Here is a 17,742-nt window from a genome sequence, read left to right on the forward strand (position 1 = left end):
AAAAAAAAAAAGCCAACAAAACCTACAGATTCTGGCTAAAAGAAACTGTCTACCCAAAAATCCACTGAAACCACAAATAAATCAGGCAAACAAGCTGCAGTATATCTTGAGCTTTATAAAAACCATTATTTTCCTTTGGAAGTTTTCCAGCCTGACACTGATATTTTTCTGGTCTCCTGACTGTTTTCACTATTACATATACTTTCCCCATAGTACTTCCAAATCCTCCTCAGACATTTCATGAGTTGCTACTCCCATGCAAAAAAAAAAAAATTATAAATCTTTACATTCATTTTCTCAAGTGAAAAAAAAGCACTAACCACTCTCTCTCACACATAATTTTTAACCCCTTTTCTTTAAAGAATGACAATTTATTAATTTTTTCTAAACCAGTGAAACATAAACAGGTTTTTTGAATTCAGCCATACACAAATTTCACATTGCCTTGCTGCAAGAATAGTCAGGTTCTTTACTAAAGGCTTAGGTAATCTGTCTGATAATAGCATTGGGATGCTGCTGGTAGCCAAATATATGTTACTGACCCAACTATGTCAGCAGCATCAACTCAGGCTTTTCAATGTTTATTTTACTCTGATGATCACTTAAAGTTCATGAAATAAAAACAAACTGGCATCAAACATGTTTTGGTAACCATATACAAAAGACAATAGAAATGCAGGCCACAAATCCCGACAGTCTGAAGAGTTGTACCCTCTTTTAAGTGCTCCAAAAGAGTCATACTACCACACATCTATTGGTAACAATAAAAAAAAAAAATCAACCTTTGATAATTCTTCTCCTACTCCTTGTAAAAATTTGGTGAGCTAAGCTCTATATAAATGTGACAGCCAAATCCAGGAACAAAGACACACGCAGTTGACCTACAGTGTAGGGCCATGCTTGCCTTTAACATATAGAAAACCCAGCAGGACAAAAGGAAATATGATATTAGAACAAACAGGTACAACCCACTTTTGTGTAGGATCACCATAAAACATCTCTATTTGATTAGGAACATAAACCTGATACACAGAGGGGTTTTTGGTTGTTTTCTCCCTCTCTTTCTCACAATCAAAGACAAATTACCTTCTTGGCCTGACCTAGAAAATGATGTAATAACAGCTCTTAACTTGCTCTAGAACAAGCAACATGCATTGGCAGTATCACAGACATTCTGGATCTTGAGGATTTGACATCAGAAGGAAAACATTCTAAGAGAAGAAAAGGTACTTTGCTGCTTAGGAGACATTGTCTAAGTCTGCTTTTTAAATAGTACGTGCATATTTTTAAAATGCATGTTCTTATATTCAGTCAGACCAGCTTACATTTGGGATTGACTCCCTCAATCTATGCAGAATCAAACTCAGCTAAAGTCAGATAAAAGTTCTTTACTCCTTATTTAACCTGTTATTTGAGAGTACCTAGAAGAATTGTTCACAAAAGAAGGAAATTCATACCACCAAAATGGAGGCATCCAAGGGTAAAACTTTTTATTTACTTTACAAACACACTGAAGAGTCATTCTCTACTACAGCTACTTCCTCATATTTGGTTACCTCTTCCTAAAACCTTTCATACAAAGAATCACAGGAACAGCTCAGTTTGGAAGGGGCCTCCAGAGATCATCTGGTCCAATCTTTGTGTGAAAGGGAGCCTAGACAAGATCACCTAGACCCCTGTCCAAATGCATCTTTGAAACTTCCAGTCATGTGGACTCTGCCACATTTCTGGAGACACTGTTGCAGTGATTGATTGTTCTCGCTGTAAAAAAATTCTTATATCAAGGTGAAACCTTTCCCAGTGCATCTGCACCCATTGCCCCCTGTCTTCGTCATGTAGCTCCTGGTGAATAGAGATCCTCCATTCTCTTTGTAGCTGCCCTTTCCAATACAGACACGCCCTTTCCTACACAAGCACTCATGTTCAAACAGCTGCAGGTCAGACCAACCTCCCCTCCAAAAAGGAAAATGAATTATAATAAGGGCAGCAAGTAAAACTGCTTGTGGCCTTTGGTGGCAAGAGGATACATGGATACAATGGTGAACAGGACTGCTGTTTGGAGGGGCTATGACAAGCTGGAGGAATGGGCCTCATGAAAATCAAACACAGCATCACACAACAATTAAGGCCTGGGCAGCAGCTCTGCAGAAAAAGGTCTGGAGCGCCTGGTTGATAAGCTCCTGGCTGATGAGTCATTAGTGTGCCTTTGCAGCAATGAAGGTTAAAGGCTCAAGTATGTAACTTGGATACAAATTCTTGTGTACAAAGGCAGTCTACATTTCTTAAAGAAGTTGCTGAGGGAAAAGCAGGCAGTGAAGGTGACAGTAAACACTGAAAACTGAGCTGAAAGGCAATGCTGGCAGACTATAATTTTCCTTGGCAAAATTGCTTATAAGACACATCTGCCCCCCTATTATGATGTAACGTCCAATAAAAATCTGTACGTGCTGCTTTGTATCTTGTCTTTACACCATTTTCCTTCTGTATCAATGACACAAATTTCAGTCCAAGAATACTATTACATAGATGCTGATTTCTAAAAGCTGTTAAACTGGCCTTCACAAGTTGAAGAGCATCCTTAACCAGAATACACATCCTTAATCATTCCCGAGATGTCCTCTATAACAAAATAATTAGAGGGTCCTATATATAATTGTCTCCAGTGCACTGGAAAACACATAAGGCAATATTTTGATTTGCCTATCTTACTCTACCACTAATATAAGAAACATCATAAGCACAATCATATCCAATAAAATAGGTGAGAAAAGAATAAACAAACAAGCAAGAATCCAAGGCATCTTTTCATCAATAAATCATTAGCTCAGTTAAAAGAAATTAAACCTACTCAAAGGGAAGAAAAATATATCCAAAGTAAACAGGAATCATCCTAAGTAACACTTGAAATGGCAAGATAAACTTATTATATCAGCAATAGAAATATGCACAATAGTTCCAAACAATCTGAACTGAACCAGCAGGAGTTGTTCACAGCATCTTACAGCTCACTGTGGACTCACTCACTCCCCTCAGCTCACACTAAGGTCTCTGTGGTGCCATGACTATGTTGTTAAGCCAGATCACAATGTCAGCTCAGGTACCTCTGAAATACACTGCCAGCTCTGGTTAATCATTACAGGCCGTGCCTATTGAATGACAGACAAGCTCTTCACAACACACCTCCTTGTGGGTCCACCAAATGATTCCCCTATTTCCTGTGGCAAAGCACATTCAGATACCAGACTGCATGTCCTGCATAGCTTTTCATAGTCATGAACTTGTGCTTTCTTGCATGCTTATTTAACAGAGCCCCAAGATAATTTCTCCACAACTGTATTTGAACTGCCAACCTGCACTCAGATCAAATAATACAAGAGATCTCAAAGCTCACTTGAAAAAACATCCACCAAGGAATTGTTCATGTTAAACACAGCTGTCTTACAAAAACTCTATGAGTAACACTATATTCAGCATTATATGCCAGCACTTGCATATTGCAAGAATTTAGAAGGCTTAGTCATATGAATAATTCTTTGCAATTCATTAAAAATACAAGTAAGGTTCCAAAAAGTTGACTCCCATTTAAGACATCCAAACATTATGGCATAAAGAGTAGTAAAATATTTAAGAATATACATTTTTAGGTTTGATTTTTTTTCTAAAATACTTATTAAAATAATTCATTACACTTCTAAACTATAAAACATTTAGCAAATAAGCATATTAAAAAAATGGACTTTTCTTAAAATAAATTCAGTGTTTAACAGGAATTAGGAACTGCAACCTCTTCAGAATTTCTAACAATAAATAGCTGCTAAAGCAGGGTTTTTAAAAAAATATTTTATGAGGGTAAACAAATCAGTCTGACTTTTTAAATTTTGCTATACTTCATTGAAATGTACAAATTCTGAAAATATACACAATAGGAAATTAAAGGGGCAAAGAGAATGCTTACTTTCTCTAAATGCTTTACAGTAGCCAAGGAATGACAACAAGAAGAACAGGGCACACAGTAGGTCTGCTCTGCCAACAATCCCAGCAACCTTCAAAAAAAAAAAAAAAGAAGTTTCAAATTATCAGATTTCTATTCTTAGAAAACCTGAAGTAAAGGTAAAGTGAAATATATAATAGAATATAACTGTATGACTTTTTTTTCTTTAACTTGGTTTACTGGATTAGTTATATCTAGTTTTTTAAGATGCATTTTACTTTTTATTGGGTATTGCTTAGTATCAACTACATAAATGGTTTGGCTTTGGTTTATGAAACTTTTAGTTTATGAATTTTTTTTTTTTTTTAAGAAATGAAAGAGGACTTCACTGAATAAAATTTAGACTCTACACAATTCCATCTGTTTTTTGAACCAAATTGCATTTCAGTAGAACACTTGGAAAACATGAAAATATAACACAGTTTGGGTTGGAAGCGACCTTAAACACCATCTCGTTCCAACCCCCCTGCCTTTCACTAGACCAGGTTTCTCAGAGCCCCATCCAACCTGGCCTTGAACACTTCCAGGGATGGGGCATCCACAATTTTTCTGGCAACCTGTGCCAGTACCTCACCACCCACAGAGTAAGAATTTCCTCCCAGTATCTAATCTAAATCTACTCTCTTTCAATTTGAAGCCATTACATGGCTTGGAAGCCAAACATCCAGAACCACAATTAAATTGGCAGCTCTCTGAAACACAAATCAAGACTGTTCACTTTCAGAAGACAAGCCAGCCTTCAAATTGCAATCTGAACACTCAGAATGGACAAATAGCTTCCAGCTTGCAGATTCAGGGGGGAAAAAAAAAAAAAAGAAAAAGAATCCCCCTCTGACAGTTTTTTGTGTTATATTAACTGACTGCATTAGAGCTATGTCCAACTTCATCTTGAAACAGAAGCTGTACTAATACAAAAGAAAATGAGAAGCACATCCTGGGACCTCTGTACTCGAGATCTGTGCCAACTTACTCAAATCAAGTGCAATCTCAGGGCTATCTGCAAACTGTGGTTCAAACCCCATAACCATTTACAATAACTTGCTGAAATAGAACAAGACACTTTTGGACGTTCAATTCTCAATTACACAAGTGTCAGGATACACCACAAATTTTTTGTGAAAATCATGACATGGAGTTGGTAAGGAACTGTATAGGCCCTGATGCTGGAACCGCACTAGAACATAGCCCCAGAGCAAGGATCATGTAAATACACCTTATTTTTCAGTCTAGCTCTGCTTCCTGGAGTGCTGAGTTCCATGTTTTCAGGAGAAGTACAAAAGCAGGGCAGAACAGCAACAGGTTTTCTTTTTAAATTCACTTTTTGTGATCATATTTCAGGGACAAAAGCAGAAACTTCAGTTCTTGTATAATACACCAGTTGACCCATTTTGTGTGTGGAACAGAAAGAAGAAAGTAAATAGGAAAAGGGCATTTTTTGTGTCAGGGTAACATGATGGAACAACTATTTCTAAATAACATCAGAGAAAGAGAAGCATAGAGGCATGACAGTATGACTGATTCCACTGCAGAGACTCTCTCCCACTTTACCCTCAGCTTCACTCGAGCACCATAAAAGAAGAAACTGTTGGACTCCTAAATTAGCTCAGAACTTCTTGATTTATCTAAAGCTGTGCACTTAACTTCTCTGCTTCTTCTTCTATCATACAAAGGAATTACGGGAATTAACTCAATAGCTGTGGAGTGCTTTGAAAGGTGAAAATAATGAAGTGTCATTCTGCTTCAGGAGCCGCTCTTGCTAATGAGATAAAACTTAAGGTGAGCTGACGCAATTTCGAAAATAAATGTCCACTTGTTACAGCAGAGATTGAGGGACTAATAACACACACGGCCTCATATGACTCCAACAGCACAATGTTATCTAAAATGCAAGGTAAGGCATATAGATTCTGGTAAGAAGGCAAACAAAGGAAAAAAGAACAAACCAATTTTAAATTAGTATCAGATACATTCTTATGTCCATGATTCATTTAGCATTTCATCACTGAAGCGTTACAAAGAACAGGCCTTTTTTAGAGCAGAGAACTATAGCACAAGAGTATTTACTTGTAGGTAGAAAAGTTAGTATTTTCCTTACATAGGTACTGAAAGCATTACACCTTTCAAGATCTGTTTTACATGACAGTTTGTTTTGCTGTATAAACCAAAACCCAAAGCAGCAAACAGACGGATTCTTCACAATTTTATGTCAAAATATGTCAACTCATTTCCAAACCGGGATGTCGTGATACTTAAAACTCACAGGTTTAAAATCATAAGGAATGCTTTTTAAGAGACGCTGCCAGACACACACTCATCCTAGAACTGTAGCAGTAATGACTCCTTCACTGCAGCAAGATTTATTATTCACCATGTAAATGATTAGAGGCTTTTTTGTTCATTTCTGTATCTTAGAAGATGCCTGATAGATAAGCATGCTACTTTCCCCCCCTCTTTTTCCAATGTTTGCCTGCAGCATATGCAAGTCTTCAAATATGCAAGCAGGCCACATCACTTGTAATTTATTTGACATGACAAAGGGCTTATTAATATTCTCATGCTGATTTAAATATATTTTTAGAGTCAAATGGAATGAAGAATAAATTTATGGATATTGATAAAAGAGTCAATAGTAGGTCTGCTACAAAGTTAAGACTCAAACAAGATTTCTCTTTACATACCAGAACATCAAAGGCACTGAAGACTTGTTCTACTTTACTCTGACATCTAAAACTGGGTTTGGAGAACAAATATGCGGGGCCCTTCTGACACAGTGCACTCTCACAAAGAAGTTATTGTGCAGCTGAGCAAACATCAGAGAAGGATTGTCAAGATATTTTAGCCACACTGCCAGAAAAGGTGCCAAATTACTAATGCATAACTTTGCACCATCTCTAGGTCTTCAATACATGCAAGGTCTCCAGTCAGCTGAGAGCACAGCTTTCAATAACTTTTTCCCCGTCAATTGTGTGCAGAGCAAATGCAAGAAGCCAAAACCATGGCATATTGTGAATAAACGAAAAATCAGTGCCACAGATGTAGAATGTGCACTGTAGGATTCACAATCAAAATTAGAGCTAGTACTTTTTCTGTAGCACAGACCTTCCAAACTCTAACAAAACCCCCAAAAATATTGTGATAACTTTATATTTCATTTATTCCTTATCACAAGATCAAGAAATCAGTGACCACATCCAGCAAGCCCACTAGCATAAGGCCGTAAGATTTTCTTAACTATGAGCGCAAAAGAGCTTTTTAAGAACACCATCTTCTCTTCACAGAATTTCCACACAAGGACTTTACGTTTTTGTCAGATATTTTAATTGATTGCTATACACATGCCATGCTTCTATTCTGCATCTTCACATCTTTGCTTTTGCCTGCACTATTAAAGGGCCCATTACTGTCAAATCTGTGTTCCCCATGTACATAATTACAGACTGTGATAAAAAAAAAATCCTTTAATCTTCTCCTTCATATTAAAAATATAAACCCGTGGAGTTTGATCTCTCATGAAACAGGATGATTTCCAGCCCTTTAATCACTTTCACGGCTCTTCTGAGCACTCTCCATTTTTTTCCAGTGTTGTCCTTCAGCAAAACTGAAGGCAGTATTCTAAAAGTCACATCCAAATTTCATACAGTGCCCCTACTCTGATTTTATATCTCTTTGCTTTTTTATCAATGCAAATGGAAATGGAAAGTAATTAGGGAAATCCAGCAGGTAGGGAAACTGTAGCATAGTGCTATCCTCCTTTAGTTATTGTACTTGAATGATTTATCTTCCTTAGTAAGATCTAGCTCGGTGGAATTACAAGCCTTGGACGTACTAACCATAATAATTTGATTGTTCTGTTAAGATGTGGGCCGAGAGAAGCATTAAGAATATATAAAAGCAATGTATAAAGTATAAGGCTATGCCATAATTAATTAGTCAAGATGGTCAAGAACTTCTAAAATAAAAATCTTTGGAGATAATTATTCAATACTTACACACTCGGTGTGCACTGGATGTACAGCAAAGAGCAAAGCAGCAAGAAGAGAGGACTTTGGTGCCAGGTTTAGCCGTCTTCCTTTATTATTGAATTGCAGTCCACCCAATAATATGGAGAACACATCAACCATCAACACTGAGATAGTACAATGCAGTACTATATTGATGACATGGAAACCAACTGGGTAGAAGCCTCCAGCAAAAAGGTAATTAATTCTATATAGAAACAAAAATATCAAGGCTAGGAATTACAACAATGGTTAGAAAAATACAAATGGAAAAACTAAACAACCCCATAGCAAGACCATATCAGACATATGCACCCAAAAATAAAGCTGACACGTCTCAATACGCATGGTGTTATCATTTAGCCATCACAACAAGGTAGAAACAGGTCCCAGTCTTTAGGCCAAGGTATTCATATGGAATATAATATGGATACAGTATCTATCCTTTCCAAAGACATATGTTAGCACTATTATGTTAATCATACCTATAGTTACTTAGAAGTGGCTTTTGGTCAACAATGTAACTTCAGTGTTGCAACACAGGAGTATCCTAGGGATAAACAACCCAGCCCACTGAGGGGATACCGCTGGGCTCCAGAACAGCCAACTTGATGAAATTATGTTAATTAAATCCACACAGTGAGGAAACTAATATGCACTGAGACTGATTTCCACTGACATACTATCTGAAAGAGGTCCTAGCATTTGGGTGCAATCAGTATCCACCCAGAAAGTAGCCAGCACATCTTGGTAACTGATTCGTGAGGCTGGTTAGAGAGAAGTTTCGTACAAGTATTAGAATCAGAAGGAAGTGTGAGTGAAAATTCAGTCTAAATCCTTATTCAAACCAGGAATTTGGCAGTAAAATGGAGGCTGAGAAGAAAAGGGGGAAATATCGTGCTATTATCCATATACTTTATCAGTAGGTAAGATATACAGAAACTTAGTTTGAATAGGGGATTTTATAGCTCATTTGGTCAATCTGCATCTGGCATAAATGAAACCTATTTAAAAACTTAACCTATTATAAATATGATACGCATAAAAGTTGGAGCTTAGGGAAATTAAGGAAACCCATTTCTCACTTGTGAAAATAGCATTTTACGGACCATCTCCACAGGCTCATCTATATTTTCAGATACAGAAATGATTGTATCCCAGTTCACTCTTTAAACAAACCAGAATGTTATTAGAGATGGAATATACCACAGAGACAAGAAAAAAAAATAAAAAGCAAGGCATGTTTCGTGTCATGCACTGAAAGCTTTAATAGGTTTAGGACTCTGACACGTTCTATTCAGTTGCGTATTTTTCTTGATGAAAATGTGAAGAAAGCCCAATAGACAGTGAAACCCACAGTGCTAGGTACTTAAAACACTGACACCACCCCAAAGGGTCAGAGTTTTTGCTTGCATATGAGGACTAAGAGTGGGAACATTTCCTCTGTACTTACTTAGTCCCTGGCTTGGAATGGACAACTGCAGAATGAGCACCAAGTCCCCACTGACACCATTGAGTCACACGGGGAAAATAAAGAAATTAAGACTGAATCCTCAAATATTCTCTGCATTACTGCACCAAATTTCTACATGGTCTACTGTTTGCTCAAATCTTTGTGCAAAAAACACAAGCTAAGTATCTACAAAAGTAATCCTCTTAAACGTTTAGTTATTTGACAAAACTAGCAAGTTATATATAGGCAGACATTTCCCTAGATTCTCAGACACTCACTTAAGTTAGAATATTGGAGTGAAGAGGTAAGAAGACTATATAGTGAGCTGATGGAAAAGGGCCACAGCACCTTGATGCTATTTATAAAATAAACCACTTGAAAGGTCAGCAGGAAAGCAGAGAACAAGAACTACAATAGCAGTATAAGTGGCAGCATGGCTAAGTGAAGGGAACATACACCTCCTAGTTCTTTGATGTTGGGACATAATAACCACACTGCCCCTAGTACCAGGTACAGAAGAGCATTAAAATGAAATCTCTGAAAAGTAGATAGAAATACAGAATGTCAAAATAATGAATATTTTGGGAAAGAAACCATTGGAAAATTAAAACACAATTTGAGATTAAGGTAGTGAACTCAAAAATCATATTCAGGAAAGGTATCCAACTACCCTCCAGCTACTATGTTCTCTCCTTTTCTGTTGCCTCCTCCCTAAATTCAATTGAGTCAATAGAGGTTAAAAAATATTCAGACCTTGAGCAAAAATTCAAGTCTCACCTGAAAGTTAGGACAGTTAGCGGTCGATATGACTTATGACTGGTATTGCTGCTGAGTTTGCTACCCCAAAAGTCATGATACCACAGGTCCCCAAGTGGGGTTTCTGCCCTGAGGTCCTAAAAGAAAACAATAAATTACCAGATTCTTAACATTTCTCCTTGGTTCAAAGCAGCTAAAACACAAGTGAGTTCTAACTAATACAAGCTCACACTAACATGGACATAGCAGGAGTTTTGTTGCCTCACTACTGACATTTGACCCACGGTACCTGAGTTTGCAATAAAGGTCACATCTTGAATGCCTGTCATTGTAAAAGCCATGATTGTGGATTCTGTAAGTAGGCATAACTACATGCAATTTAGAGCTATATTTGCATCAGATTATAAGATGGTCAATAGCTGAGATATGAAACACATAAACCTCCTTACCTTATAATTTTGTAAAAAGCCTTTGATTTGAGGTGTAGGCTATCTTGCGAAGAAGGCCAACTACAAACTGCTGCAAAATACCAATTTTTTACCAGTGCAGTAGCATAACTACTAATGAAAGCATGAAATCAAGTAGACTAAAGGTAGGAAACAACAATTAGCTCTTTTTGAAGCCTTGGTTCGCACAGAGCTATTCAAATAGCTGAGGTCTTTTTAGTTCTTAATACATGAAATCAAGAATCAACATCTCTATATACTGCTCTAAAAGATTAAAAGACAGAAAGGTAATGAATTATTTTAATTTAGGGTGCAATAGGGGCCTATAAAAAAAAACCACTGCAAAGAAAAGGTTTTGCTTGCTTGCTCTTCCCTTTTATCTCAAAGCCATGCTGATAATGAAAAAATCCAAATAATGTAGGCTATTAAATGGAAAGCATAGCCTTTGGAGAATAAAAATCAGGATCTTGCCAGCATCTGCCTCAGTTTTCTATGAAGACAAACTTGGAAGTTCAAACTAACATATACTTACCCCTCTTCTGCTTCCCTAGTGCAATTAAATGCCAATTTATGCTACAGCAAGGTACATGCAGGTTAAAGACACTTGAGACAGAACCTAAGAACAAAATTGTACTAGTTAGTACTAACCTGCAATCGACAAGTTACTGTGCCCCCACCTTCTGTCCTGAAATTGTTTAACAGACCAACAAAGCAAAGGAGGTGAACAAGGCAATTGCAAACACAAGTAAGTAGACAAACAGGCTTGCTAACCACATGAAAGGTTTTACAAAGCCTGGTGCCCCTGTCTTATTATTCCTACAACTCCAGCTACTTCTAAGATTCCCACATTGCAGTTCCCTTGGTTTACTAATTCCAGTTCCTCTCCAATGCTGTTACCACCTCACTTGCTTCTACAGTATCTTGAGCACTTCCTGTGGTCTCCAGTACCTTCCATCTCACCCTTAGCTAGAATTTTTGGCCTGCCCATACTTGCAAACTACTGCCAAATTGCTGATGACTGGCTGCTGCTAAACTGAACTTAACTCATTTTTATTTGCTTCTCTCTTAACATATTCTGACTTTCATCCATCCAAAAAACACAAATTAAACAAAAAAAAAATCCAGGAAGAGATTCATTTCTATCACTTGATCAAATTTGGCCAGTATTGGACAACAGAATAAAAAAAAAATTAGGAAGGGGAAATAGGCTTAAGTTCCTAGCATACAGTCAAATGAACTGAAGCATTCTCTAATAGGTTACTAATCAATACACAGAAAAGAAAGCAGGGCTAAAACTGCAGTCTGAAAAACCAAGACTGCAGCTGTCAATTAAGGCACTCTCAGGGAAATTCTTAAGAAATCAAGAGCCACAGGGGATCCTACTTGGGCTTAAGAATTACCAAGGTGAAAAATCTCTTCATGCTCTCACAGATGTTTCTACTGCCAAGTAATACCTAGAAATTTCTTTCGTCTCCCAGGACTGCAATTTCAGCCTTAGGCACCTAAATTCCTGTTCCATTCCTCACTGGTATGCACAAACCCTAAAGGTCATAATTTGACTCTCTGAGCAGGAGCACACTCGACTAGCAGCTCACTAAATCAATACAGCCAGCTTTTCCAGGGGCAAGTTGGGACAGTGATGTACACCAAAATCTACTGAAGTCTTTGTACTCTGCAGGGTACAGTTGTCAGAGGGTGGTGTGGCCCTCAGACTGTTTTTCCAACCAGCAGCACAGCTCTTTATGTACATAAAGTCTGAGAAGGACATACTTCTATAAATTTTAGTACTGAAAAAGAAAAGTATGTCTTTCATGTCACAGATGGTCTTCAATAACTTGAGATGGGAAATGTATTTGAGATGTTCAAGGCTTGATTTCACGTTCCGCTATAATCAGCCTTCTTTTGTCTTCCATCGGAAGAATGCAGGGAAAGCTGAATGCATGGAATTACTTAGTGATTAGATTATGCTTCCATATGACCTAAAAATCTTCAATCACGTATCTTGCTCTTGTATCCACGTTCTGTGAGAAAGTTTCTTTCATTAATTTTCCTACTTAGTGAACTTACCCTAAAATAGGAATGGTTTTCTCCAGGAGACACAGCTGTTTAAAAGCTACAAATGATTTTCTCTTTAAAAACCAAAAGTAGCTATCAAATAATCTCTGAATATTTTATTAGCAGCAGCTTACACACAGCAGAGTTCAAGATTTGAAGAAAGGTCAGTTTTTCTATATAAAGGCTTTTGGAAGCTCTGAAGTCTGAAGCTCTGCTTAATCCAACTGTTTGTCTTGCCAAGCTAGTAAATAAATAAAGACAAAAGTCACTGTTGTGTACCAGTTAAAATGCTGCTTAAAATTATAAGAAAGCATCTGGAAAACAGCCTTTAACTCCAATAAATTCTATTAATGGAATGTTCCATGATACAATAGGCATGGGGTCAACTAAATGTGTATCTTTTGCTAAAAAAACAGCAAAAGAAATGAAAGATTGGGATGATGGCAGCTAGTAAATTAACAAAAGGGGCACTGTGTGGTACCCAAGAAAATACTACAGTAGCAAGGCTCAGTAAATCTACAAAATTATTTCAACTGCTGTCTCCTATTAAATAGGAATAAAATATGCTATGCTTTGTTTAATAAACTGTGCCATTGCCAGATAATCTCCCTCCCCATTAAACTGGTAAACTCATTGTCTCTGTATTTTTCTTGTGGATTTTGAATTTCCATATATCCATACGACCCCTGTGTTAAAATGATATTGTCATAAAATCCTCATTTAATTTCTAGGGAATAATAGAGGATTTTGATGTGAAAAATAGAATCAGCCTCCCAGTTTTTCAAACATACAGATTACATATGAATTAACTTATTTAAGCAGTTGGTTGAATTTCTCAGCATTGCCAACAACTAGAATCCCACTTCGAATTGTTGGGTTGCATAGATAAATTGAAACATTTTTAGAGTAAAGACTGAAAGAAGTGGGGAGAGATTACAAGTGCGGAAATTTCACATTAACAAAACAACCTGCCTTGTTTCAACATCAGTCTTTTGTTCATTCTTTCAGGAAATTAAAATATTATAAACAGGTCCCAAATAAAATTTTGCAGAATGAAACACTGCCAGGAGCTGTGCAATCTAAAATACAATACTACTTTAAAAAAAACCCAAACCAACAATGCTATAGGTTCTTAATTTGTCTACAGCATTCTCTTGAAAGCTTTGAGATTTATTTTCACGTTGACAGATGTATTTTCCCCCCATACATTTATAACTGAAGGTATGATGACTTACACATGCATAATAGAAATTTGTCTAAGGAAACAGTAATTCTGCATGATTCTAAAAGGCACATTGTGATAAGTTGCCTCTATATCTTGTGCAAGGAAAAAAAAAAAAGTGAATTGTGTTTTTCTAGCAGTATGAGTCTCCAGATTATCCTCTTTGTAACCCCATGGTTTCAGGAAAACAGAACCAACAGATGAATGTGATTATTTTTACCCTGTGCTTGTCTTTCTAAATGTTTAACAAGTACCTTCCAGAACAGCATAAAAGCTGTAACACCAATACCCATCCATGGGCACAGGCTCGCTCACTGTGATCCTGTGATGTGTCTCAGCAATTGAAGACACTACACTGCTCAAAGTCAAAAGAATCTCAGCTAGAGGTTTGTTTGAGTCACATGTCAGTTTCTAAGCATTTAAAGGTCTGTTCATTGCACGTATGATCAGCTTTAAAACTGAACACAAGAACACTCTGCCTCTATTTAAAAAAAAATACTGTTGTCACAGGAACTTTAATGGGGGAAGGAGCATAGGAAAAGGGAGCTTTGCTTGCTCCTGTAACATTTTTATGGTATAAACTACACCTGGAGATCCCCTGCACCCTACAATAGCTTAACGATGCCTTATATACCTGTAACCAGACTAAGTTCTTTCACTGGTCTTATTCTGTGACCCTCAGAAGATAGTGAACAAAATCTCCTATTAACATCCATGGGTATCAGGAAAGTTTACTGTACACTCTCACTGACTTAGAAATCAGCATAAAATTAGACCTACTGGCAGTCTTGATGTACAGGTACCTTTAAATCAGGCTTACTTTAAAAAACACCCAATAAAACAAAAAGGGAAAATGAATTAAAAAAAAAAAAAGTAATACCCAAAGAAAGCTCTTTACTAGGCTGAAACTTTTGGGCCTGTTTAGATCAACTGTTGCATTATTTCTTTTCCTATGGCCATTTATGCCAAACAGCATGAGGAAAAGAAGAGAGACAAACCTTATTATTGATGATGGCTTCAGAATCATCAAAGACAAAATCTCCATCATAGCTGTTAGCAAAACAGAGGAAGGAAATTAACGCCACAACCATTTTAGCCCAGTATGATGGAAGGAGGAACCATGATACATCATGGTCCAGATTAGGTTCCATTTGTGCCATTCTGTGAAATGCTTGTTCCAAGTTGGGAGCTTCAGCATTATGTTAGTTGAAAATCTGGAAGAAACACATACAAATGCACAGTTACCGCTCTAATTCACTAAAAAAGAATTTTAAAAGGAAAGCTGGGTTGGGAGAGGAGATGAAGTTTCATACAACCTTACATTTTTTCTCTCAGTGCCTTTCAGAATTACTGGAACATACCTAAACATAATTTTGTACTTCAAATGGGGAGATAAAGGCAGAATTTTTCATGGTTGGAGCACAGAGATAAATACAAGAAATTCTTAGATGTTAAGGTAAAACTTTGGCACAGTCGAATTCTAAAACCTAGAGCAAATCACTGTTTTTCTGTTTCTTACTGTTCTTTTCAAGTAATACAAACAGAGGCATCAGGGGGACTGTGGAGCATTTACAAAGTTCTGTAGAAAATTATAAACACTATAATTTCCTTCCACATTTGAAAAGCAAACATCGCCAAAAGAGCTCAACTCTCTTCAGTTAATCAAATTAAAGGACCTAGTCTTATACATTCCCCATAAAAGGACTTCATACAAACATCACAGAAAGACATATGGAGATAGCAGTTAATCGACTAGGCCCTGAATCTCAACAATTCAAGCAATGAGACAACAAAAGCCATAGAATTAAGGTGGGGCTAGTGTTCACTAGATCACTCTGCACTCCTCAAGTAGAGTTGAAATTCCACTGTTGTATTCATGGGCTCATGAGGTTGTTGAGGCAGATGAAAGAGACCCTGCAATCCAAGCACACTGAGTGATACATCAATGTGGAGGTAGTAAGGCTAGAGGTTTACACCCATAAGCCACTTTCACGTGGATGGGTCTCTTTGAATGCTCCAGAGCCAGCCTTCTGTCTGAACTATTATTCTGCTTCCGCTTCTCGGGTGCTCAGACACTACTGTGAGTGGTCCTATTATCAAGTGCTGGTATAAACGGCAAGGGAAGGAGGTTATGAATGGAAAACTGCAGTAAAAGCCAGGCAGAATACGAATTTTTTATTTTGTAAGCCTAAAGAATGATAGGCACATATAATAGCCTATCTTCAGTTTCTTTTATTTATTTGCTTATTAAATCAACTGTTGCACTCCTGAAAATACTGCATTTAATATCTTCATACAGGAAAACAGAAAATCTAGAAAAACAGCTCCAGTGTACCCCTGAAAGCATTACATTTAATGTCTTTGTACGGTCTAGGAAAACAGCTCCAATGATTTGGCTTCTGGAACAGAGCTGACCATTAGAACTGCTACAGTAACTGCTCTGTATCTTTCTCTTTTTGCAATATTACATTCCAGTGTCCGCATATTCCCAATTCCTGCACACACACGTGCACAGGGACAGGCAGTACACCCTGCCACACCAGTGCCCCTCCTCGCTTTGGGGACCATATGGCGCTGCTCCTAAATCCAGATAAAGTCAGTAACCTGGAGCTGTGCAACCTGAGAGGCTAGAGCTCCCCGGCTGAGCAAAGCAGCTGCTTTATGAGCAAAACCTTTTCTCAGAGTAGTTCACCCTTGTGCTCGTAGTTTGACGGAGACAAAGAAAAAGCGTGGCTGTTAACTGAGGGAAGCGCACGGCGTTGCTCCCAACAGCACGGATACAGCATCAATACGCACCACGGAATTAAAATATTTAATCTAGTCAAAATTCATTCCGCCCTGAAAGTTTCTCCCATTACGCTTGCTCTATTTATCCGGCGCACAGCTGCTGCCAGCCCTCTTCCCCGCGGTCCAGGAGGCCGGGCCGTCGGGGGCTCCCTTCCCCGGGCAGCGCGGTGACCGCCCGGGCGGTGCGAGCACCCACGAGGGACCGCCACCTCCCCCGCAGCGGCGCACAGCCGCTGCCCGGCGGCACGGGGACAGGGAGGGCGCCTCCCCGCCGCCCTCTCCGGGGAGAGACGAGCCCGAGCCGACCCGAAGAACGCCCGCCCCACACCGCAGGCACCTCCGCGGCCGGGCGGGCACGGTGCGTCCCGCCGGAGAGCGCCGGCGCCGCGGGGATGCCTCGCACCCAGACGGGCACTGGCCGTGAGCCGAGCCCCGCAAACTTGGGGGCGTCCCGGGCACTCGGCGGGCGGTCGCAGGGAAGGCGCCGGCCCGGCAAGGCAGCGGCGGCTGCGGAGTAAGGGGCAAGGCTGGGGGGCAAGCGAGCCCCGCCGGGAGTTTGGCGGTGGCCCTGCCCCGCTCGGCGCTCCCCTTTTGTCCTGGCGGCGACGGCTCCGCCGTAGGGGGTGGCCCGTCCCATCCGGCCCTCAGCCCCCCCAGGCCGGTCCCGCCAGCGGACGGGGCACTGACAAGACCGACCCCCCCCTTCCCCCACGCAGCGTTACCTGCGAGGACACGGAGCCCGCGCGGCATCTCCCACCCGGGAGCGAAACTCTCCCGCCCGGCGAGCCCCGAACCGGAGCGGCCGGCGGGGGAGGGGCCGCGGCGGCTTCGCCTCCGGGATCATCCCCGCAGCCCATTGGCCACCGCCCCGCCCCGCCCCCCTCTGGCCCCGCCCCCAGGGGCTGCCCTGCACGCCCATTGGCTGCGGCTGCGGTGACGCGCGGTGGGCGGGGCCGGGCGAGCGGAGCCGGCACCTCACTCGCGGTGGCGGCGGGGTAGGTGCGGGTCGCTCCCCTTGGATCCCAAACTCTGCA

The 17,742-nt window shown here is 39.7% G+C and overlaps 1 protein-coding gene across 3 annotated transcripts in view; it reads right to left on the reverse strand.

Moving 5' to 3' along the window:
• TMTC4 (transmembrane O-mannosyltransferase targeting cadherins 4) overlaps nucleotides 1–17,538 on the reverse strand; it is a 56,578-nt gene extending 39,040 nt beyond the window's left edge. For 2 of the 3 annotated variants that reach the window (XM_039561939.1, XM_039561997.1), the window contains exons 1-5: nucleotides 17,431–17,538; nucleotides 14,920–15,135; nucleotides 10,220–10,335; nucleotides 7,981–8,197; nucleotides 3,956–4,043 (exon numbers count right to left, since the gene is read on the reverse strand). In XM_039561939.1, the coding sequence (XP_039417873.1) occupies nucleotides 3,956–4,043; nucleotides 7,981–8,197; nucleotides 10,220–10,335; nucleotides 14,920–15,081 (583 nt within the window). In that variant the 5' untranslated portion in view covers nucleotides 15,082–15,135; nucleotides 17,431–17,538. Of the gene's footprint in view, nucleotides 1–3,955; nucleotides 4,044–7,980; nucleotides 8,198–10,219; nucleotides 10,336–14,919; nucleotides 15,136–17,430 lie in introns of those variants that run through there. The other variant, XM_010394110.4, reaches the window with a different exon arrangement.
• Between the last annotated feature and the right edge of the window lie 204 nt (nucleotides 17,539–17,742).

Source organism: Corvus cornix, chromosome 1 (assembly GCF_000738735.6).
Source record: "Corvus cornix cornix isolate S_Up_H32 chromosome 1, ASM73873v5, whole genome shotgun sequence".
Taxonomy (NCBI): domain Eukaryota; kingdom Metazoa; phylum Chordata; class Aves; order Passeriformes; family Corvidae; genus Corvus; species Corvus cornix.